Here is a 25,382-nt window from a genome sequence, read left to right as displayed (position 1 = left end):
CGAGGCTGGTTGAAGTTCGAGTACTTAAACCAGTATCCAAACTCTCTAATTGGGTCATGATTAGAGTGAAGATCGACTATTTCGGTAATTTGTATAATTTTAAGATACTTTACTTTTACAAAAAAAAAATGATACTTTTGGAACTAATTTTAAAAGGCAAACTAAAATGTTACTCTACTATTTAATTTGCCATATTCCACCATGAATTACTATAAAACTGTGGTAGATTTTTCAACATCATTTTTTAGCTAAATTGAGTTGTTACCATTTGAACCTATATAGTTTTTATTTGCTTTTGTTTGCTTAATATTCTATTTTTGAATAACTAACTCAATCGTTCTAAATAAGTCGAACAGAAATAATATAAACCAATTATAATTTATTTAATCATAAATACATATAAATCAACAAATTTTAATAACTTGTAATGTTTAAAATTCATTCCAGAAATTTTATCATTTAATGAACAACAGTAAAAATATATACATGGGATCCAAAAAATTACTCACAAAATGAATAGTAAACCATGTAAAAGAGATTGACCACAAAAAAAAATAAACTGAGAGTGAAATATAAGCCAAGTGACTTACAAAGAGAGTAAAACATATAAATTTGTAAAAGCAAAGATATAAAATGTTAGTGTAAGAACACTTACGATGTTAAAAAAAAAATCATTGGATAAAAATATAATTTAACAGCTCAAACTATTGGCTTGTTTGAGCTAATCCATTAAAGAAAAAAATTAACAGGTCAAACACAAGTCGATTACAAAAATTTTTAAGTTGGTTTAATAGTAAGTGTTAAATTAGGTTTTTTTCTACAGATTGTTTGTAATGTTTTCAGTTTTATCCATACTATTTCGATGTATTGACCAATTAACAAATTTTAATTATAATGTATTAAATATGATAACAATAGAAAAATATTTTATTTTATAATATGTGTGAACAATACATTATTGAAATGGAGGGAGAGTAAATCAGCAATATGGTTAATTTGGTAGTATCAAAATTTATCCCATAAAATATCTTTTAAAAATTTTGAAATATAAGACATAATGATATTTTGGAAGTTCATAATTTAAAACAAAACTACAAAATCCCTTTCAAATGACAAGTACTTTACATATTAGAAAAATAATTAAGAAATTCGTAAAAATGTCATAATAGAAATTTAATTGATGGGGTAGTTGAAACGTAACGAGTGTATGCTTTTTCATTTGTTATGATCGATCTTACATAATTAAAGATATAGTAGGCGCAGAAATTAATTTCTTTTGTATTCCCAACTAATAGGATGTTGACTTGCTGAACTAAAACAAACAAAAATATTTTAGAAAATTGAAAACAGAAATAATCAAATGATCTTTTCTTCTCTTATATTAACACTAGGAAGAGGATCTGCGCCTCACGCGGGATTATGCTACTGAAAATCATTTTATATTTTTTTATATTTTTTTGTCAAAAAAAACAAAAAACAAATTATATAACAAAATTTTTTGTATTTGCGATATAATTTATTTGAATTATTTGTTTTGCCAATTTCTTGATAGTAGCTTGAATTTTGTCCCCCTTTAAAGATTTGGTATAATAAAAATATAAATATTATAAAAAATAGAAATTATATAATGTAAACAGTAAACATATATATTGCAATATATATAAACAGTAAACATATATATTGCAATAGAATATATGAGAAATACAAAATTTTTATGCTATATATAAACAATGTAAATAATATTAGTTAATCTGTAATTTCAAAACACTATAAAAAGTTAAGTATATATAAGTGAGGAATTTTGAAACAATCTCATTATCAATAATAGCATATATCAAGATCATTTCAATTGTTTTACCCATGGTAGCTGAGTATTGTTTCCACAGTCGGATGATCTTCACCTTGATCTTTCACATATTTTTAAAAGGTTTCAAGTGACAAACATTGTTGAAAGAAGCCATGAGAGATTATAAGATAGAGTGCTTGTAAATTCCGATTTTGTTTGCGTGGTGAACTGGTGGTTTTGATGGTGATTGGAAGAACAAATATATAAGGATAATAATTTCTATTAGGATTTTATTTTTTAATTTTTTCAAAACCCCTCCAATTAAGCAAATTAGAAAGCATATAATTAGGTATTTGATTTTGGATTTTTTAGGAGATATGATTACACAAATCAAGTGGAATAGTTGATTTCGGATTATTTGATTCGATTCTAACTTTTAACGTAGATCAAGGATTTAAGTGTGGCGTATATGATTCCTTTTAGGGTTTGAGTATCTCTGTTTTATATTTATCAATGTGGTAAATTTATTTTGAAACTTAAATCACTTTTGTAGGAGCAAAAGACAAGAATAAAATACCTTGGCTTTCTTGGGACAAGATGACTAAGCTGAAGCAATATGGAGGAATGGGATTCAAAGATCTTCACCAATTCAACATTGCCTTATTAGCGAAACAGGCATGGAGAATGCTTAAAGAACCTCAATCCCTCCTTGCAAGAGTCCTCCAAGCTAAATACTTCTCACAATCAGTGCTAATGGATGCAAAATTGGGACATCGGCCTAGTCATGCCTGGAGAAGCATATACCAAGGTATACAACTTGCTAAACAGGGCCTCAAATGGAGAATAGGCGATGGTAACACTGTGATAATATGGCAAGACCTGTGGATTGATAACCCTCCTCATCCAGCCAGGAGAGCGAATCCAAGTCAGTTAAATCCAAACTCACTCAAAGTGGTGGATCTTCTAACACCAAGCACAAATCAGTGGAATGAGGAGAAATTACGCGAATTAGTGCACTCGGAGGATATTAGCCTTATTCGGAGAATCAGACCACGTCTTGCCAAGGTACCTGACATTCCTATTTGGACATTTACCAACAACGGTCATTACTCAGTAAAGTCAGGTTACCATCAACTCACAAAAGTGGAGGATGAGACTGTCCCATCAGCAAATAAACTTTGGAAGTCCTTGTGGTCTTTGCAAGTTCCACCGAAAATCAAACACTTTTGGTGGAGAGCCCTTCATAATGCTCTTCCGGTTGCTGAGACATTGGTATTGCGGAACATAAATATCCCACGAGAATGTCATTTTTGTGGAGAAGCACAAGAGACCATCATCCACCTCCTTTTCCACTGCAGAACATCAAGAGAAGTTTGGGAGCTTTCTCATGTGCCTATCACTGCAGGTCAGCTAGACTCTCACAATTTTCTTGCTAGAATAATTCAGATTCTCCTCTCAGCGAAAAACGTAGACTCCCCAAAGGAGTACATTTTCCCGTTCATTGGCTGGCGGATTTGGAAAGCATGCAATGCCCTTCTTTACAACAGCAAAAGATGGTCCATCCCCGATATTATACGCAAAGCCCTCATGGACTTTAGACTATGGAAGGAGGCACAAAATGGTTTGTTGTCTTATGACAATAAGCATGGACACCAGGAGAAGATTAATATAGCCACCAACAATGCTATATTAAACCAAACTAACTCCTTCTATTGCTATACAGATGGATCATGGCTGAACAATCAAAGCAGAGCTGGGATAGGATGGACACTGCCCAATACCCAGGGCAAATGTATTTTAAAAGGATCCTCCTCAATTGAACCCACCAATTCAGCTCTTGAAGCAGAAGCCATTGCGATCAAAGAGGCACTCCTCCAGATCAGGCGTTTGGACTACTACCCAGTAGTTTTCTGCGGAGATTCGAAAACCATTTATACATACCTGTAGAAAGCTAAAGAGCAAGGCAAGCCACCGGATGAAATTGCAGAAGTTCAAGGCCATCTGGAAGACATACTTACGTTGTCCACCAGTCTCCATCAATTCACTTTTGTTAGTAGGACATCAAATATATTTGCTGATGCGTTAGCCAAAAAAGCTAGGATTGAAAACTCTCCTATGATTATCTCTTGGGTTTGTTAATCATGTAAACTCTGTATTTTTTCACTTAATTAGAAAGAAATGTTGGCCGACGAAAAAAAAAATCATAGTAACACGTCAAATCTTGTAAACAACTATAATTATTGATAATCTTGTAAACAACTATAATCAAGGATATTTGTTTGATTCGCCAACTATAATTGTAGTGATCAAGCCATATGTTTTGAAAATATTAAATTTATTTCACTAGTAAGATTTATTTGCTCCTAAAATATAGGGCATTAAACAGATTACCTAGGTGATGAATATTCGTTTTTCTTTATACCTTTTTTATTTAGTTATCTAAAACTAAAAACGAATAATTGTTATAGATTTGTTTACATATTAAATTTTTAATATTAATAGAGATCTAAATTCTGATAAATTCTAGTAAATCCTGAACTATAAATCCTAGTAATTTTAAATAACAGTTTTCTATTTACCATTAGTTGATTAAAACAGGCAAATAATTTGTTATGTAATGTGTTGTGACCTTGTTTGTTTTTTACAAAAATCATTATGCTGAAATTTTCATATTTCGTAACATATAAATCATTAGACCCAAAAAACTATATTATTAAAAAAGTTTAAATCATTATATATGGATTTTATGTTAACAAACCGCTATATATGCGGTATAAAATATATGATTAATTTGATCCTAATAATTTTCTATTAAACCCGATCAGGTATTAAATTTATGATTTATTATATCCCTAAAAGTGATATTATTAAACCCGATCAGATTTTTTTAAGGATTTTAATTATAAATATTAATATCAAATACAATGGTAGACAACTGTAATTAAGTTGGTATTTTAAGGGTTGTTTGATAAAAAGTGTCCTGAGCTCTGTAATACTGACACATCAACTTTTTTTGCAAGTGTGCTTCTCTATTAATATATAGGGGATGTTTTCTTAATTGTCCTCACAAAATATAATTATTTACCAAATTGTATAGTTTTCCGAAAATAATTGTATAAGCTTATCCAAAATAATTTCATAAATCTTCGTATTAACTATCATGTGGCCAAAAAACCCTTTTATACTAAAAAAAGAATTCCCTCTTTTGGGCTTAGTACCCTCTTTTTCTGATAGAGTATCTCAATCTATAGAAAATAGAGTTTTGACAGGAAAAACACTTTCCCTTCGTTCGAAACACACCGTTTTCTCTTGGTTTTCATCTTATTTGGGTAACTTTTATCTGTTCGACTAGGGTTTGTTCTTCTTTTCTATCAAACTTCCCAGATCTTACAATTTTGCCTGCTAGCTTTTCGATAAGATAGATTCCTTTGTCTATTCGTTAGCTTTTCGTTCTCGGGGTTTGTTTAAAAGCTGAAGTCTCCCAAGCGCAGTTAGATCTAGTTAGCATGTCGGCAGTGATGGATAAAGCTATGACAGCCATGTCTCTGGAGGAAGAGGAGGTCCCGTTTGATATGTCGGATCTTCCTCAGTTATGCTCTGGGGAACAGAATAGGCTGAGTTTAATAGGAAGACTCCTGAATCCTAAGAGTCAGAGTATGTCTAGTCTGATATTAAATATGCCAAGGAAATGGCAAAAGGTAGGAAGAGTTCGTGGAGTGGCTCTATCAAAGGAAAGATTCCAGTTCATTTTCTTGAATGAGCATGACCTGATTTAAGTCCTGGAGAAGGGTTTTCAATCTTATGATCAATGGGGTTTAGTTATGGAAAGATGGTTAGCCAATCCTCCCCCTGATTCGCTTCAATTTGTAAACCTCTGGGTCCATATCAGGAACATCCCTATTAATTACTACACGAAGGAAGCAATCACCCTTCTGGGTGATTTGGTGGGACAAGTTATTGAGGTTGTTTTTGACCCAACTCTGCCTCAGAACAAGGATTTCGTTCATGTTAAGGTTAGATTCGACGACTCAAAACCCCTGAGAAAATCAAAGGCCATAAACCTGCCTGGAGGCTTGTCTACTATCGTTTTCTTCTTCTACGAGAAAGTCCAGAAAAGAAGCTACAACTGTCAAAGACTCACTCATATTGATGACGACTGTCTTATGATTCTTAAGCAAATCCAAGATCAGATTATCGACACGAAAATGGGGAAAAAGGTTGATAAAGCCCAGCCAGATTTGATTATCAAGGAGGATGATTTCCTCTTTGGGATTCTAAGGGAGGACCAGGTTGGTATTCATCCTCTCTTAGGCAGGCCCAGAATTGCTCCATATGTTCTAGATGGGATGAGGCAATACTTGAGATTAGCTACAGAAGAAGACAAAGCTCTTAAAATTGAGAAAGTTCAGAATTCAGTAGCTGAAGTAGTTAAAGATCTGATTGCTTAGAAAACTGTTCTTCGCTTGGAACCGACTCCCATTATTTCTTCGGATTTCAATAGAGGAAAAGGTCTTGTTTTCAGTTTTGGATCCTCTAAGTTGTCCTCGTCTGCTCAACAGTGCCTCGGGCAAGGAGATAAGTTGATGGCAGGTGCTATCCAAGCGGAAAGAAATCAAGTGCAAAGATAGGAACCAACGATTTACTCTGAAGGGGTGCATCTTGTAGACTACTCCTTGTCCTCGTCTGATTTTCAGACTTGTTCAACGGCTTATGCGGTTGGCTTCAGTGAAGCTAGCCCTTCCGAGACACAGTCTAAAAGAGGGAGGGGAAGGAAAAGACCCTATGTCAGTAGACGAAAGCCAAAATCCCAAGACACTCAGATGGTAATGGGAGAGGTTCCTCTAAAGCTAGGATCACAAGTTGGCTCTATGGAGAAAAGGAAAGGAGATATCAGTAAACAGGAAGGTCAAAAAGTCGCAAGGCGAAAAACTAAAGAGGTGGTCCCAAATGAGGGACCTTCCAATATCTAATGAGCATCCTGAGCTGGGATTGTCAAGGATTGGGGTGGCCTCAAGACTTGACAGTTCAGCGTCTCATGGAAATGCGTCAAAAACATTTCCCTGAGATTTTGTTCTTAATGGAGACAATGAATATAAGAGATGTACTTGTAGATATTCAATGTTGGTTAGGTTATGATCATGTATATACGGTGAACCCAGTTGGGAGATGTGGAGGTCTTGCTTTATTTTGGAAGAAGAGTGTGGAGATCGACTTTCTGTTTGTTGATAAGAATATTTTGGACCTGAAGGTAAATATTGGCAGTGCAACTTACTTCCTCTCATGTGTCTATGGAAACCCCAATAGCAGTCTCATAAACGGGGTTTGGGAAAAACTGACTAGGATTGGGATCCCAAGGAAGGAGAAGTGGTGTATGATAGGAGATTTTAATGAGATACTCCATAATGGAGAGAAATTAGGAGGACCTACCAGAAGTGAAGCATATTTTGTGGATTTTGCTGAAATGCTGAAAGCTTGTGAAGTATCGGAGCTGTCAAGTACTGGTAATAGTTTTACCTGGGGGAAAGAAGAGGAGATTTATGGACTCAGTGCAAGTTGGATCGATGTTTTCGCAATAAAGAATGGCTTACTTTCTTTCCTGCGGCTAATCAGGCTTTCTTAGATAAGAAAGATTCTGATCATAGGCCAGTATTGGTCTCTTTAGTCTCATCTCAGGACAGCTATAGAGGTTCCATCCGTTTGACAAGCGTCTCTTGCACAAGCTGTTGGTTAAAGAATCAATTGAAAAAGCTTGGTCAGCCTCTTCCTCTCTTTTTGGGCAATGAGCTACTGAAAGACTTAGAAGGTGTCGAAAGGCTCTCAGTAAGTTTAAAAGAGATAACTCTACCAACTCTCAGATAAAGATAACCAAGCTTCAGGAGGAAATCGAAGCTGAGCATGCATTCATAAACACATCCTTTTCAAGAATGGTGATCATAAAGAGAGATATGGTAGTAGCACATAAAGAAGAGGAGATTCATTGGACGCAGAAATCAAGAAAGCAATGGCTTCGCTCGGGGGACAAAAATACAAAATACTTCCATAATTCGGTCAAAGCGGAAAGAACCAAAAATGCTATAGTGAAGCTTATTAACGAAGCTGGATTGGCCCAGAAATCAGAGGCCTCAAAAGGGGATGTAGCAGCTCGGTATTTCCAGAAACTCTTTGCTTCATCTTACCCTAGGGAAGAGGACCTCCAATTTTTTCAAGATTTTGTTCCTAAGGTGAATGAAGAAATGAATGAATTGATTATAGCTGATGTAACATCAGAGGAAGTTAGACAAGCAGTCTTCTCAATCAGTCCTTCTCGGGCACCTAGAGCAGACGGAATGACCGGTCTATTTTTTCAAAAGTATTGGAGTGTGGTGGGTGAGCAGATAACTAAGGAGGTTCTCAGTTTTTTCAAAGATGGTTCCTTCGACAAAGAATGGAACTTTACCCAAATTTGTCTCATCCCCAAGAAGGTAAATGCTTCTTTTATGTATGATTTAAGACCTATCAGCCTCTGTTCAGTGATGTACAAAATCATTTCAAAGATTATGGTTGCCAGACTTAAGCCTTTTCTTCCGGTCATTATCTCTCCAACCCAATCTGCTTTCGTTCCAGAGAGGCTTATTTCAGACAACATCATTATCGCGCATGAGATTGTCCACAGTTTGAGGTCGCATGAGGCAACTTCAAAACATTATATGGCTGTAAAAACAGACATGTCGAAAGCTTTTGATAGAGTGGAATGGAGCTATTTGAAAGCTCTACTAGTTGCGTTGGGATTCCACCCAAAATGAATAAGCTGGGTAATTGTATGTGTCGCTACTGTCTCTTACACGGTTGTAATCAATGGTCAATCCTTTGGGATGATCTCTCCAGAAAGAGGACTGAGACAAGGAGACCCCCTCTCTCCTTTCCTCTTCGACCTATGTACCGAAGGATTAACTCACCTTTTGAACAAAACTGCACTAGAAGGTCGAATTTCAGGACTTCAATTCACTGAGTAAGGACCTTCGATCCACCATTTATTATTCGCAGATGACAGCTTATTTGTTTGTCGGGCTGAAGAGAACCAATCCGAAGCACTTCAACAGGTTCTGCAGAGTTATAGTCGTGCAACTGGTCAAACTATCAACTTAGACAAATCTCTATTACTTTTGGAGCAAAGGTGTAGGAGAGAGTTAAAGATGAAAGAATGAAGAATAGATTCTTTGGTTGGTTTGCTAGATCACTATCTCAAGGAGGAAAAGAGATTTTGATTAAATCAGTGGCGATGGCTATGCCAATTTACGCTATGTCCTGTTTTAAGCTGCCTAAGTCCACCTGCTCAACTCTATCAAGTGCCATGTCTGACTTCTGGTGGAGTAATATGGAGAATCAGAGGAAAAGTCATTGGGTTTCCTGGAATAAGCTTTGTCTTTCTAAGGCTCAGGGTGGTATGGGTTTTAAAGACATCAAAGTTTTCAATCAAGCTTTGTTGGCAAAGCAGGCTTGGAGACTCCTTTCATGAAGAGTAGATATTTTGTTGAGGATCAATTTCTTAGCGCCTCTCTAGGATCCAAACCCTCTTTTGCTTGGAGGAGTATCCTGTTTGGTAGAGAATTGTTAATCATAGGCTTGAGACATTGTATTGGAAATGGAGCCTCTACAAATGTCTGGACAGATCAATGGCTATTGGACGGCCAAATGAGAGCCCCCTTAATGAAGAACATCCTAGTCGATCTGGAGCTTAAGGTGGAAAGTCTTACAGATCCGATAACAAAAGGATGGAACCTGGTTTCTCTTCATGAGCATTTCTTTCCTAGGGACATTGCTTTAATTTACAAATAAAAACCAGTGGTTTCCTCTCCGGATTAGAAATGCTGGCAACACAACAAGAGTGGTGAATACTCAGTCCGCTTAGGTTATTGGCTGGCAGATCAGGAACGTAATGCCCAGACTATCCAAGAAGCTTCTTTGCAACCTTCGCTAAATGGTATAAAGGACAAAATCTGGGAATATCTAGCCCCAACCAAACTCAAAATCTTCATTTGGATGGCAATAAGTGGAGCACTTTCAGTGGCCGAAAGACTTATGACCAGAGGGATACATTTAGATTCGAGATGCCAAATCTGCGGAATGGAAGGAGAATCCATAAATCATTTGCTGTTCATTTGTCCTTAAGCTCGACAGGTTTGGGCACTCTCTGATATTCCCTCTCCAGAATCAGGTTTTAATGTTAACTCTCTCTATCAGAACCATTACTTTGTGCTAATGCTAGCAAAAAAGGCAACAGGGGAAGGAAATGTGAGGTGTACAATCCCCTGGATCCTTTGGACTCTCTGGAAAAACCGCAACAGTTTAGTCTTTGAAGGTTGGACCTTTGTGATCCCTCAAATAATAGACAAGATAAAGGAAGACTCAGCGCAATGGTTCCTAGCCCAGATAATTGAAGAGGAAGAGGCCCAAAGAGAAATCTCTCAAGACAAAATATCAAAACCTCCTTGGCGATCTCCGGATAGATCATGGCTTAAATGCAATTTCGCCTACTCTTGGGATAGAGACAAGAAACTTGGAGGTGCGTCCTGGGTCTTCAGAAACTACAAAGGTATGGTTCTGCTCCATTCTAGGAAAGCTTTTAGTAGAATGGATTCAAAACTGGTGACAGAACTAGAATGTTGGCTATGGGTAATCGAGAGTCTCAGAAGCCTAAAAATTAGGCGAGTCATATTAGCAGTCGAAGCTACAGATTTGTTGCAGGTCATAAAAAGACCAGAAGCTTGGCCATCCTTTAAATTCCAATCTGAAATTTTGGTTTTGGCTCTAAAACTCATACCTTGTTGGAAATTGCAAAAAGAGGACAGAAGTACTAACAAAGGAGCATCTTTGATTGCTTAAAGTGTTACTAAAGAGGATCGTTTACAATCATATGTAGCAGTTGGGCATCCAAGGTGGTTGCAGGGGCTTTTCACTCAAGAGAGTTACATTACTCGTTTGTAATATCTTTTTGAATTCTCTTGTTTAGCTGATGATTGCTTAGGATCCTTAATTTTTTTGAAAGTTTACTAATTATGGGTTTTGTAACTTGTAAAAACTCACAAAAGCTTAACTTTTTTCATTCAGTGAAAAAAAAAAAAAAAAAACTATCATGTGGCCAAAGCAAGGCTTCAACTGTTATTTTCATAATACTGGATATTTTTGTATTAAACAATTCTGGAATTCATTTCAAAAAATGATGACAAAGCTTTATAATTTCCAGAAATTTCTAAAATCAATCTTTACATGTAGAGATCACTTTCATGGTCATTTCTATTATAATATGGGATAGTATTTTGCTATTTTTTCTGTATAAACAACTTACTTTTGGAATTCACCCAATCTTGCCTAGTCCTCCTTACCTAATTTAACTTTTTCTTTAGAACCGAAAATACATACTACTGTATTCATACTGTTTTTTTCATAAAAGATACATACAAAAAGGGATCATATTTGTTTCCAAAAATAGATATAACCCAAAAATTATATATAAAAAGCCCATATTCCAATGAAAAAAATTCTGAAAAGGATTTTTAAAGTAATCCCCTATATATTAATAGAGAAGCACATTTTTGAAAAAACTGATGTGTCGTCGCCAGAGAGCTCGGGACACATTTAGCTATTTAGCCTCATTTCTATTATTATTTACAACTATATGCCATTGTGTTTTTGAAAAAAAAATGTGTTATTTTTAAAAACTTTATCTCATAATTTTCTTAATATTAATTAAGTTTAAGCTTTAAATATATTTTATATATTAGTAAAAATGATTTATTGAAATGCATGTGTAACCCACACGGATCTCACGAATTCAAGCGGGACGGATGCAAAGACATTTTGCGGCTCAAAATATTTAAATCTGTTGCGGGATGGCTTAGCGGACGGGTTTTACCGGGTTAACAATTTTATTTAAATTATCCGATTTTGATAAAAATCTAAACGATCACTAATTCGGTTCACATTCTATCCAGATCCGCTATTATGTCAATCTAAAATTTATGGTGAAATTATTATTGTTTTAAACTTTTATAAACTCGACGAATTCAAACCAATATAAGTTTAAATGATATATTAAATAAATATATTTATAAATGTAATAACTCAAACAAAAATTTCACTCCCTCCAACAACATGGGTTATATTACCTAGTTGTATTTATAATAAAACACCAAAAACTTATTATAAATATAGTAAAATAATATTAACAGAAGATTTAAAAAAAAAAAAAAAAAAGATTTTGCCCAAAGGCCTTTAATTTTCCTTGGGTCGGAGTTGGGCAGTCTAACCACATTCAGTAAGTTATGTCCCATATAAGTATTAAACGCATAAAAATCACGTATTATCTACATTAGCATTGTAGTTTTTTTTTAGGCCCGGGGATGACCATGACCATATGAAAGCCTCTAACTCAATGGAAGACCACTTGGTTAGCATTTTAGTTTTTTCAACGATGTTTTTACTTTTTCGTTAATACTAGAGCACTCATCTGTTCGAACCAAACGAATGATCGGTCCGGCCAAGGACTGCCTCATCCAAGCTCCTCAAAAGTAGTCATTTACTATGTATAGGTTCCCTTTTTCATTACCTGAAACAAAAGAAGCTTTCAACAAACATTTTGTTAATGTTGCTAGCTTGGTTGTCACTTCGTTAAGCACTTGGTTTGAGCATTGAAAGATTATCCCATATAATAGTCAATAAATCAATCATCTTGAGCTTTGGAACTTTGGCCTAAACTTACATTTCACATTTTTCTTTGACATTTGACAAAGGAGTTAACGGAATATGGTAAAATTAAAAACATTGTATTTTAGAATGGTAACACTTAACAAAAAAAAAAAAAAAAAAAAAAACGATTGATACAAAATATTGTTAATTTTGATAAGTGAAAAAAAAAAACTAAAACAAATACCATCTCACTCATAATGGGATACTAAACCGGGTCACTCTATAACTAACCTGAGAACATTCCTCTCTTACGTCTCATCATTTTTCTCTGTTATCAATCTTAAAAGACGCCTAAACTGAGAACCTTTACACAGCTCTCTGAGCTTGATATACAAAAGAAACATTGAGAGAAGTTCAAGAACCCGAGTCTTTTGAGTTCTGGTCTTGTCTATCCCGGTTTTCAGAACCCGGTTTCTCAGACACACTTATCTCCAAAGCCGCTGAATTTACCAGAGAAACTGGCTTGTCATTGTCTGTTGTCATAGGAGTAGTAGCTGTCATAGCTGGAGGGTCAGAGCCTATTTGATCCAGTAAAGATGGGACTCCACCACAGTTCATGGTTTGTGTCGAGCCCTTAGCGCCAGGAGGATCTGCTGTTTCTGCGTCTTCGTATTCAGATAAAAGATCCATAAACTCATTGAGTAGACGCTGCACTTTTCTGTTTGACGCCATTGCAGGGAGAATATCGTTTCTCAAAAGTTTACGCTTCTTCACCCCCTGGAAATTAAAGCAAGTTTTGGAGTATTCTGATTTGGAATAGGTTAGACCTTGATCAAGAGAAAGTAATTACCAGAACATAAGGATCCCAAGACAAGTTTTTGTCTGAAGATGCTGCTTCAGCCATACCAGTTGGAGGTCCAAGAAAGCTCTCGCAGACTTCTCTTAATCTAGACTCGTCTGCCTCTCTGCAGAAAAAGACACTGACCGTAAGTAAGTGCAATATGATAGAGTTGAAAAAGACGCAGACATAGAACTTTATTGTCAAGACAAAGAACGACACAGAATCTGAAACTGAGAATATATTTTCTCCATGGTATAAAATGTTTAAGCCCTCACAAAGATCCCTCTAACTTGGATGAGTTTTGCAAATGAGAGACCTAATCCTTATTTATACTAAAATGTATCCACATTTAAGATTTTATATGAGAAAAGGGCACATACCTTGTTAAAAACCTCACATAGGCGAGGAGACACTGACGGTATTCATTAGGGGACTCAAGTGCAAGGGAAGAGGCAAGTTGAGATTCCAAATGTGCACGTGTTTGCATTCCGTCATCAGTTATCCTGTAAAATGAAATAAGCGTCTTTAAGGACTTGGAATAGGTGGTCCATCTCAGAGACAACATCGAAGGAATGGAAGAAAAGCCCAACCTGTTCCACCCTGGCTTTCTAGCCATGTACTTTCTGACATCAACCTGCAAACCAGCAAGCTCGCCGCATGGAGCTGAGCCCAAATTCCAGGAGCTACTGAAATTTGAGGCCGGGAAGCAGTCATCAGCCACTCTCAGCCAGCACAATAAACTCGTGTCGAAGAGGAATGCATGACGTGTGGCTAGAACAACAAGTGGTGAACCAGATTTGGATAATTTCACAGATATCACCTTTATCGTTCCTGCATAATCGTAACAATGTGTCAACAGAGCTTGTCGCATCACACAGGGTTAAATTTTTTAACAGATTCCACTAGGTAAGTAAAACAGTCCAAACCAATAAGCTATCTTCATATATTGCTATAAGACATAACATCTCATTAAAAAACCAAGTTAGTATCTCCACTACCAAGTCACCCACGAGATCAAATTAGTAAATACTAGTTTTCATTCTTTTTACTGGATTGCCCATCCCATCCATTTCAAAATATAGTATGGTGCCTCAAGAGACATCATGTTTTGGACGATGGGGAGCCAGAAATGTATTCTAGAATTGGAGCATACCTTTTACTGTGGAAGATAAATCGACATCGGAAGAGACCAAAGAAGATAGAGAGTCATGGAGAACGCATTTTCTTTTGAATAGATCCCATACATATAGAGATCCTTTTCTTGTCACAAGCAACAGTTTCCAGCTATCGTCGCAATCAATAAATGTTGCGGCAGACCCCATCATCATTGTAGGCATAGCACGCCTTCCACACTTAGTGTACACCTTTAAAAAAAATTAAAAAAGAGAGTACACATGTTATCACATATTATCCCGAGAACCACATCGCATTCAGGTTATATATGTCGCTAAGAAATTCCTTCACCAAGAGTTTACTATACTCAAATCCTCAGATCTTGAACTAAGCATTTTCTAAGTGGATCAGGTCCCAAAAGAAATATTACTATTGGTGTAAAGTTTAGTGACTCAGAATATCAACACCAAGAGGGAGTGCTGCTATAAAATCCAACTTATAAATGAGGGTGTTTGAATAGGAATGATATCAAATGCCGAAAGCGGACAGTACCATGAGGTCTACTCTGATCAACGGAGTTTCTTCGTAAATATAAAATGTAGCAAAAATATTACTCTTACTTGGAGGCTTCCGTCTTCGCATCCAACAGCCCAAAAATTTGGATTTCCAGCCAAAACAGTGACTCTCCCCATAATCCGATCAGACCAAAGAGTTTCGCCTGATTTTTTGCAAATAATTTCAGTTTCCTTGACCATAGATGTACTTACTGCACCAACAGTGTCCAAAGCATGCTCCCTTGGAAAAGCTTCTAAGCAAACAGGTGGTGCAGCTTCCCCTTCTTTCCAATCAAACACCCTTATCAACAGATCTGTGCTAGAAGATTCTTTTATACCTACGGATTGCTCAACATTTAAAACTCCATCGTTACCAGAGGTTCCAGGAACCTTATCAATCACAAGGCTCTCAGTTACGGTAGCACGAGCTGTAATCCTTGAACGCTCTTTAAGATCAGGATTCCTGCAAACTATTTCTTTCACAGATGAATCCCTATTGCTAATCTCCACAGGAAAATCTCCATTATCTCCCGTACCAGGAGCAGCAGTGATAGCAGGCAGAAAATTTTGAGCTTGCCCAATCCCATTAACCGCGATATTATTCTCCTGTTGGGGAACTCCAACAGCTTCAGGAATGATCCTCTTTCTTCCGTCGGGCCTTCTATACACTTTTTGATTCACAGGACTAGATACCCTATTTAAGATAGATGCTTTATTTAATGTGTCACCAGTAGTAGCATCTGCTGTCTTATCCCGATCATCGACTTGCGACTTACGCCTCTTTGCAGTAATCTCAACACTAGCAGATGGTTTTGCGGTTACCTGATTTTGTTGAACATCCGATGCCGACCTCTTAGTACCTATTTGCTTTGTCAAGGCAGTTTCAAGTAATAACTGGGCTGGGCACTCAACTAAGTTTGCTTGCCGGCCTCTGACATCTCCATATCGACTTTTCTTCAATTCTTCGAGTTCAGTATCGGTAAGCCTGACGCCTAGTTCTTTTGGATCAAAGTGAATCATCGCGACTGTTCCATCCAAGGAACATGCGAAAAGTGAATATCCATCAGGACTCCTGTAATTTCCTAAGGTTAAATATATCATTTAAAAGATCAATGCACTTTTGAGACACAAACAAAAACCTATTATGAAGACATAACTGCAAATCATGAAATCACTGGATATGCAGATTTCTGAACCAAAAAACAAAGGGAAAACTTTACCATGATAGATCGACAACACTTTGCCCAAAGAAATGCTTCGCGACGAAAAGAGGACGCGCACTTCCAGTTGTCCATACAGTTACAGTACGGTCTTGACTTCCTATTGCAATAACATTGTATGACTGCAAATCTTTCACCCCTGACTTTGATGTTCCATTGCTCCACCCAACTCGTTTAGTATCCTGGGTACTAGAGGGGGTTCTTTTAAACATTGAATTATTGAACTTAACAACAATGATTGGAGCACTATGACCTAAGAAGTCATATGCTACAGACCATTCCCCTCTTTCTAACACAGGAGCAGAATGCTTCGGCTTCTGAAACCCATGAGTGGTAGTAAGGAAGTGGCCACAAGGGGACCATCCAAGTCGCCTGAAAAATGTTGATCCAAGCTAGAAAAAAATAGATATATCAGATCCTATTAGCAGTAAACGTCCTAGGAGAACAGGGAAGCAAAAACTTTCACATAACAGAGTTGGAAACACTAATCAAATTCTTTATACAATCATTTCTTTTATGTTAAAACATTCTAACAGAATAGCTAAAACAAATATCGCATACCGATTTTGCCCAGTGACCATCTGTTCTGTGAGCCATGCCCCAGTCGCTTGTTCGCCATATTATCACAGTTTTGTCATCCGATTGGCTAGCAATAAATGACCCTATTGGATCCCAGGTTACGCCTTTGACCAAGCTCAAGTGACCCCTGAGAACAGTAGTACACATACCAGTGCGCATATTCCATATATGAACTGTATTGTCCAGACTCCCACTAGCCAGCATCGAATCATCTGGAGACCAATTAAGATCCACCTACTTCAAGGATAATTACAAAAAAAATACCTCAGTTATTACATAATCACTGAAATGACCACTGAAGATAATAAAGAAAAGCAAAATGGCGTTTACCACATCGGCAGAGTGGCCCCTTAAAGTCATAACAGCTTTCCAGTTCTCAACATCGGGGGCTTCTCCACTACCAAACTCAGTGGTGCCTGAACCAGGCTTCCTCTCATGAATTTGAATCACCTGATCATCAGAACCAGATGCCACGTACCTACTGTGCTTAGCCCACCTAACACAATTGACTGAACCAAAGTGGTCACGAAGAGTTGCGAGAAGCCTCTCTTTTGTATCTATGTTTTGCAAATCCTTGTCAACAGACTTCATGTTCCATATACGGACCTATATTCATATTAACAGACTACGATTACTAAAACTACTTAGCACAATAAAGAGAAAGGTTCAGCTATGTTCACTCACTAATCAATTACAACCATGTAAGCAAAAACAGCTTAAAAACAACTTCCTAACTTTTGAAAGCAATACTCAACTAAAAATCTACTCTGTTCCATTCAATGAGGGAAAAGGATAAACAGACCTATGTCAGACACACGGGTACAATAACAAAGGATACAAAACCTACAATCTTCATCAAGCCAAGAGGAACACAAGCACTGGCATAACAAACCACAGTTTGTACTAGAATCAAAGTAATCAACATCCACAATTCATAGTGTTGAATAAGACAAACATTCGCAAATCTCAAAAGAAAGCAGCAGTACTAAATCCAAACAAGAAACAAAGATTCAAGAACCACACATGTACATACATACTAAGCAGTGAAAAAGAACCAGCCTTACGAAATCTCTAAGAAGCAGTTGCACCAATCTCGTAGCAAAGATGCATCAAATCCCAATTCAAACAAACTAGCAAACTAAGTGCAAATCAATCAATAACGAAACCACAGAACAATAAGGAAACAAAAGAAATAAAAGAAGAAGAGAAATAGAAAAAAAAAACCTTGTGGTCACCACCGCCTGTAGCAAACCTTTCACCATTAGGCTGAACATCAATAGAAAATATTTGTAACCCTTCATGTTTAACCCAAACAGGTTTCTCCGCAATCATCTCTTCTCTTCTCAATTCGAAACTAAACAGAAATCGAAAATCAGAAAAACCCCATTGAGATCACAAAACAAAGCTCGGGGAAGTTTACTAAAGGACTCAGCAAAAACAGTTCTGAACAACACGAAGAAGACGAATTCATGGACGAAACCAAAAAAAAAAACCCAGAAAGAAGATACTCTAGGAACTGGAGAATGAAGTCAATTTCGAGGTTAATTTTTTCTTTCTTCCTCCGGTAAATTTTTTTTCTTTAGAGAGGAAAAAAAAACCCTAATTTTTCGTGGTTAGAGCAGAGACAAAGTAGAAAAAAACCTAAAACAATTGGGGCTAAATGTGACAAAATTTGGAAGACAAGACTTGTGTGTTTGTGTGTTTGTGTATAATAAAACTGGATGATATGTGAGAGACAGTGAGAGAATAAAAACCCGACCTTTGGAGAAAAGAGCTATCTTCTTGTAAAAGATTCTCGATTTAATTAAGTTTTTTTTTCAATCTAAATTACAAATTACAACTTGTTTGGTATATAAGTTTATCGAACTCAAAAGAAAAAGTATTTTTAAGGATAATTAGTGGTAATGCAACTACTACTAACAATGTAGATGTTTGGCAAATGGCTTTAAGTATCTTGATTTTGGATTACTTCTTCTAGCAAACGAACCAATGCTCCTTGTTGTGACGACGACCATTGGCTGGTGGTGCTTAGTTTCTCGAATCATATATAGAGAGTCTCATGCCTAATAGCAATGCTCGACATGTACAATTCTGGACCCTTGTTCACGGCCACACATACTTTGAGGCTCAGCTAATCTTGGTCACCAATTTTCTCGAGTCCATTACCACGACCATCTGGCCCACGAGTATTATGCTCACCATAATTTTATAGGGTATCCCGGTCACATAATTTAGGGCTTTAACACCAAAAAAATATATTCTTTTGGCCATCTTTACTAAATATGTACTGTGTGGGAGTGTAGAATACTTGACATAAAAAAAAAAAAAAAAAAAAAACATTAAGGGTTTTCAAAATAAATTTACTTTTAAAAATTTTGGGCCTAAATCAAGTAAAAGCTGTGAAAACTTTAAATTTTCCGCCTGTTTTTTTTTAAGGCTTTTAATATAAATCTCAAAAAAAAAGAATTGGACTTTTTGGACTAATTTAATTAATTATTTTTAAATAGGCCTCTCTCTTTAGAAGATTAATTTTTAGAATTGACCAAAAGTCACCATGGCCAGTCACACTTCTATCTACCTTGAGCTGGACATGTTTACACCCAAAGAAACTATAATTTCCACCCAAAATAAACACCATTTTCCACCCAAAACAATAAACGGATTTCAACTAACCTATTGAGCATGTTATTTATACAATGACCTAAATTATCTTTGTCCAAGAACGAGATGAGCGATTAATCAATAACTCAAGTTACATATTTAAAATAATGACTTTTTTTACCAAAATTTTTAATAAATAATTTAAATTACATAATTTTGACAGTATAACCTAAAACATTTAATCAGTAAATCGATCGAAGTAAGGTAACATGAAGTCACAAATTTCACATTCTCACCCTAGTCGATCTACCAATCCAGAGACTATGGATCGTTTGCAAAATCTCCTACAAACTTCCACCTCTCATCCTCCTTCCACGACTTTATCTAGAATATGGGACAAATTTCACATTCCACGACTTTAAATTTTTTTACCACTTTTCTGAATTTTTTTTGTTAATAAAACTACTTCAGGATTATTGGTTGTTTTTCAAAAAAAAACAAAAAAAAAAAAAAAGTAAATATCAGAAAATACTCTAACGACTTCGGAGAGGAAGAGTAGGATGTTAGCGAAAAAGATAGAGAAAACGAAAATGATAGTTTAATGGAAACAATGTGAACACTAAAATTGGATTTTTAACCATTAAAGAAAATGATTTAATCATAAAACGCAATGTATGCAAATTTATTAACATATTTGCAAGATTTTATCATGAAGTTGGCATTTTGTGATCTAGCTTCTCTTTTTCTTTTCTTTTAAAGGGTTAGGGAAGGGGTGTCTATAGGTTGACGGTTCCGGGAAAGAAGTTTCGGGTCAGGTTTGCTTCAGCGATGACTCGGCGACAGGAACCGGTAACTCCGGTCAAAGAGTTCGGAGTCGGAGCGTAACCGCAAAGAAGTCTCTTTTGTTACCGCCGGTACTAATCGCTCTAACCTTGTGTTCCCCTTACCCGTAGCAGTTCAGATCTCATTTCCCGGTCTTTGTCGCCGAAATCTTTCTCACCTTTTTGTAGCCATGGCTGTTCTCCGATGTAATCAATTACTATGCCCAGTTTGGGAAGAATGTTAATAAAATATTAATTAAAAAAAAAAAAAAAAAAAAAAAAAAAAAAAGTTGGCATTTTGTAAGTGGAAAGGGTTTGGAGTTAACTATGTCTTGATACTTAAAAGTTAAAACTAGTGTTCTCAATTGATAAGTAAGCTTTATAAGGTCAGGGCCGGATTAGCCTAAGTGAATTGCCATGAGAGGAGGCCAAATGGAGCACTAATTTTTCACACTCCTTTTTACAGTTTTTCTAGACATAGCAAAAAATATCAAGATGAATACTGATTTGAGTGGATTTTTATACAAAAACAGCAAAAAATATAAATTTTAACAAACAATTCTGTAAATTGTCCTTTCTTTCTCCGGCTCCCTCCCTCTATCCTTCAAAGCAGCTCCGAATATTCCAATGATCCCTAAAGTATTCTATTTAAAAGTTGATAATCAAACCAATAAGAGAAACCCAATCTTTGATAAAATAAAATAATACTTATTCAACAGTACTATATAATTACAATAATGATTCTACTACTAATAATTCCAGCTAGATCCCTTTCTCCCTAGTCTTAATGCTTTAACATATTTATTCTCCTTTCTTCGTTTCTCTTCTTCACGAGGTCAACACCAACAATGGCGGATCATCAAGGAAGAATCAAACTTCGAGATGGTAGATACTTGGCTTACAAGGAAAGAGGTGTCCCCAAGGATGATGCAAAGTTCACCATCGTTCTTGTTCATGGATTTGGTAGCTCCAAAGATATGAACTTCAATGTCTCACAAGTATACAATGATCCTTTATTCCTAGATCCTCTTGATTCCTATGTTTTTTTTTTTCCTGAGTCATTTTTTTTGAATTTTTTTACTTCTAAGTTCTAATCACATAGATCCAAAACTATATGCTTCAAATTCTGACAATTGAAGTGGAAAAAGAAAAAAGAAAAAACTTTCTTCTGCATTCTTTTTTGGGTTTTGGGTTCAGCATCTTCGGATTCCAGTCCATTACAAGATTCAAGAAACTGACTTCTAGAGATCACCTATGATTTTTTTTTCTTTGTGCTCTTTAATGTGGAATGTCTGAAATGTTTTTGTGTACCAAAAAAAAAAAGTAAAAATTAAGTTAGAAAATGAGATTTTATTAGACAGTAGCTGGTTGGAAGACTAATGAGGCTTGTTTTAGTTATAATCTCAGGAGCTTGTGAATGAAATTGGGATATCCTTTGTGTTATACGATCGAGCTGGTTACGGAGAAAGCGACCCAAATCCCAAACGTTCATTGAAGAGCGAAGCCTACGATGTCGAAGAACTGGCGGATCGGTTACAGATCGGATCCAGGTTTTATTTGATCGGAATCTCAATGGGTTCGTACACTGTTTGGAGTTGCCTTAAACACATTCCTCAAAGGTAAACAAAACTAATATGTCGACTAAATAAATTTACTTATTATAATGCTTAAAAGTCAGTCTTCCAAGTCAAGACACATGTTGTAAAAATATTTCCTTCAAGATTGGCCAAATTTGTCAGAGAATTAACATGTTCAAATTCATATTGTAGGATCAATTTTTGTTTTAAAACTTTTTGACAAAAAGCTCATAACAATAACTGATGCTTTAATTTATATTTAAACCTTCACTATAGTCTATTCTATAGCACGTACACAGCTGTTTTTCTCTTCTTCCTTGTCGCACCAATAATTGTACAGTACCCAACTTAACACAGTCTATGCAACACCTTAGTCTTGTTTAGTTTGCTTTTTTTTTCTTTTTTTTTTTATATATTATATCTCATTACATAAAAAAAAATTTATTCAGGATGGTTGGTTGGATCTAATTAATTTTGATTTGATTCGGTTTCGATTAATTTAGACCTTATGAGTAGTGTAATTTCTTGGATTCGAACTCATTGATCCACATTATGCTGTTATCGAATGAATTTGACAAAAATAGTAAGAGAAATTACAAATGTAAGAATAATGTGTGTTATATTAGTTACGATCAAATTTATGGATTGTTCACAAATAAATGAAACTGAACAGGCTAGCAGGAGTGGCAATGGTGGCTCCGGTGATGAATTATAGATGGCCGTCGATTCCAAGGAGTCTGATGCAAAAAGACTACAGAAGAGAAGTGGCGAAATGGTCACTTTGGATGGCAAAGTATTTTCCGGGACTTCTACATTGGTTAGTGACTCAGAACATGTTCTCTACAACTTCGATGCTAGAGAAAAACCCTGTTTACTTCAACGACCAAGACATCGAAGTCCTCAAGCACACCAAAGGCTTCCCAATGCTCACGAAGGTTACTATTATTACTCTTTTCTTGAAGCTTTTTTCGATATATTTCATTAATTTCTAAATTATTGACTAACTTCTAAGTTCTAATTTATCACCAAATGTACGTACGCCCAATATTATCCATGACCTGATCTAGGAGAAATTTTTTTCAAAGACATGTATTTACAACCAATTAAATAATAATTTATACTATAGTTAAATTAATTATTTTAGTGTTAGTGTTGCTGATTGTTATTATAAACTGGGATTTTGAGTACTAGACGACAACAAAAAAAAATGTGATACTGAAATTAAGTATCTATCTATGAGGAAATGTATAGAATTTATTTGAATAAGTTTTGGGCTATCAAGAGTCATGTTACTTCAATTTGTTTCTGAATTTTGACAAATTCCATTTTTAGTTACAAAAATAAAGTTGTAGCAAAATCTGATAACCTTCATAATTTTTCTAAATTTCAGTTTATGAATACTCTCATATATTCATATATATTAAACACATGTGTCCACAGGAAAAGTTACGAGAACATGACGTGTTCGAAACGCTGAGAAGCGATTTTTTGGTAGCCTTTGACGAGTGGGACTTCGACCCGACAGACCTACCCAACCCGTTTTTGTCTGAACCCAAAACTATCTCATCTTCTGTTCAAATATGGCAAGGCTACGAAGACAAAGTGATACCGTTTCAGCTGCAAAGATGTTTGTGCCGCAAGCTTCCATGGATTAGGTACCATGAGGTCCCTAAAGGAGGCCACCTAATCGTGCACTACGATGGAGTTTGCGATGCGATTTTAAAATCACTTCTTTTAGGAGAAGATCTCCCAATGTACAGACCAAAATCTGTGATCACTGAGCCACCTTAGAGACTAAGTCATTATTTCTAATTTATTCGTTTTCTTGCTTGATTTTGATTGACAAACATCAAATTTGTGTTTGTAAAATATTTATATTTTTGACATATTTATTTTATCCACTACAAGAAAAAGAAAATTGTCTATGGGCATTTTTGTCCTAAATTCATAGTAATGACTGATTTTCGATAGAATTTGATCCGTTAATATTGATCTATTATAATTGGTATATAGTAAATTTAAAGTGTTTTTAAAAAAGAAAATATAGTGTATAGGTTTAATAACACTTCACATATTAAGATAATTGATAATCAAGCTTATTATTTTCATCTAACACCCAAGTTGTTTAGAATTTCAATGTATTTTGTAATGTTGTAACAAATTCATCTAGATCGCAATATAAAATAAATAATTTATTAAAAAAAATCTAACTTTTAGTAAAAGAAAAAAACTTTCAACTTTCAATTAGTTCATTTTGTCTGAATTTGCATGTATCTTTGTTTGATAAAGTAACGCTCGAATATGATTGAGTCCATGCCGAGTTTCAGGAGAAAGTAATGCAAAACAAATCTTGATTTCTGGCAGAAATAAGTGAAAGAATTTAAAGTTTCCTTTAAAAAAACTATTGTCTTATTATATCAACTAATAAAAATGTTAGTTAATTATTTTTTGTCAACAAGCTTTGCTAAATAAACTAATTTTAATATCAAAATATTTAATTTTTGATGCTTAATAATTTTATCAAAATAAGATAACGACAAAATTTAGATAATAACAATGTTTTTGCTAGTAAAAGTGAAGTATTTTGATTTTACTTCATTTAAAAATATTGAAAAATAACCTGATTATTATTTATTAAACATACATTTGGATGTGAATTGCAATCCATAAAATTTGTGCACAAAACTGTCACAAATCTAGTCGCTGGAAAAGGCCCTATGGTTATTATCACAAATCTAGATTTGCCCTCCAAAACGGTCTCGAAACTAATGTTACCATATGTTAATAAACTTTGTTTTCAGTTAATATTTTTTGATTTTGTAAATTTCTTAAAATTATTCAGTAATTTAAATTAAATTTACTTAAATAATACATACAACAACATCTACACACAAAAAAATATTATCCATCACTTTTTTGGTCAACTGCTACCCATCATTTTTTATATAAAATTAAATCTTTTTTATAGTAACTCAACACATGTATCTATCTACAGTTTTCACTATATATCTTTTTGTACTGAAAATGACATCATATTACATTGTAACTCAATTTCGTACATGTTACCAATCGAAGCCATAGCTTATCAGTCATTATGATAATATTTTTCTAACATGTGTTTAGTTCTGTCTCTCTTTTCATTATTTTGTCAAATTCATGTCTTATTTTGATTCTATTATTCGCTACTTTTTATCAACTGATGCTATTCATCAAATTTTCAAAACTATAAAAAGTGATATAAATTTTGGATTAGTTACTTACTACCATTAACAATCTTCAACAACAAAATAACATTTTCTAATTTATCTTATTTATTAAAAGTTAAAACGTTACTTACTTCTTCACATTGCCCTGACATCATCTAGATGCAGCACCTGTGAAAGCAAGCAGCACTTATTTACGCCAATACATCTAAATTTATTTGTTTGTATTGTGTTAAGGTTGTAGCTTTAAGAAAACGCTTATAATCTTCTAGAAGTTATATTCCATGCATATACGACATATTGTCAAACATATCAAATGTATTGTAAACGTGTAGAATATATACTGTAAATTCTTGCAATATAAAACTATTGTGCTATATATATTACTACTATTAGGCGACACTCAACCAAACGTTACCGAT

The 25,382-nt window shown here is 35.1% G+C and overlaps 4 protein-coding genes across 6 annotated transcripts; 3 read left to right on the top strand and 1 right to left on the bottom strand.

The window, feature by feature from the left end:
* The first annotated feature begins 6,755 nt into the window (after positions 1-6,755).
* On the top strand, positions 6,756-7,406 carry LOC147945797 (uncharacterized). The gene has a single exon (XM_087509369.1). It carries the CDS (start codon positions 6,756-6,758, stop codon positions 7,404-7,406), a length of 651 nt encoding a protein of 216 aa, XP_087365495.1.
* A 1,560-nt stretch (positions 7,407-8,966) lies between these two features.
* Positions 8,967-10,648, top strand: LOC147945796 (uncharacterized). The gene is made up of 3 exons (XM_087509368.1): positions 8,967-9,207; positions 9,261-9,547; positions 9,944-10,648. Exons 1-3 carry the CDS (start codon positions 8,967-8,969, stop codon positions 10,646-10,648), a joined length of 1,233 nt encoding a protein of 410 aa, XP_087365494.1.
* Positions 10,649-12,591: 1,943 nt separating this feature from the next.
* Positions 12,592-18,675, bottom strand: LOC104780299 (protein HIRA). 2 transcript variants are annotated; one of them, XM_087510210.1, is made up of 10 exons: positions 17,983-18,675; positions 17,089-17,364; positions 16,741-16,992; positions 16,180-16,571; positions 15,026-16,031; positions 14,446-14,656; positions 13,883-14,123; positions 13,673-13,795; positions 13,302-13,416; positions 12,592-13,228 (listed from the first exon to the last, which is right to left on the bottom strand). In XM_087510210.1, exons 1-10 carry the CDS (start codon positions 18,088-18,090, stop codon positions 12,866-12,868), a joined length of 3,087 nt encoding a protein of 1,028 aa, XP_087366336.1. In that variant the 5' UTR covers positions 18,091-18,675; the 3' UTR covers positions 12,592-12,865. The 2 variants fall into 2 exon arrangements, with proteins under 2 accessions (XP_087366336.1, XP_087366337.1); XM_087510211.1 differs by lacking the exons at positions 16,741-16,992; positions 17,089-17,364; positions 17,983-18,675 and having other exon boundaries at positions 15,026-16,041; positions 16,180-16,319.
* A 2,255-nt stretch (positions 18,676-20,930) lies between these two features.
* On the top strand, positions 20,931-23,675 carry LOC104780298 (uncharacterized). 2 transcript variants are annotated; one of them, XM_019244618.2, is made up of 4 exons: positions 20,931-21,178; positions 21,588-21,799; positions 22,431-22,692; positions 23,198-23,675. In XM_019244618.2, the coding sequence occupies exons 1-4, from the start codon at positions 21,029-21,031 to the stop codon at positions 23,546-23,548; spliced, it is 975 nt and encodes a 324-aa protein (XP_019100163.1). In that variant the 5' UTR covers positions 20,931-21,028; the 3' UTR covers positions 23,549-23,675. The 2 variants fall into 2 exon arrangements, with proteins under 2 accessions (XP_019100163.1, XP_087366335.1); XM_087510209.1 differs by having other exon boundaries at positions 20,936-21,178; positions 21,576-21,799.
* Positions 23,676-25,382: the final 1,707 nt, after the last annotated feature.

This window comes from Camelina sativa, chromosome 4 (genome assembly GCF_030686135.1).
Source record: "Camelina sativa cultivar CO46 ecotype springtype chromosome 4, ASM3068613v1".
Taxonomy (NCBI): Eukaryota; Viridiplantae; Streptophyta; class Magnoliopsida; order Brassicales; family Brassicaceae; genus Camelina; species Camelina sativa.
Note: the sequence above shows the minus strand (reverse complement) of the source record. Positions and strands in the feature narration are given on the sequence as shown.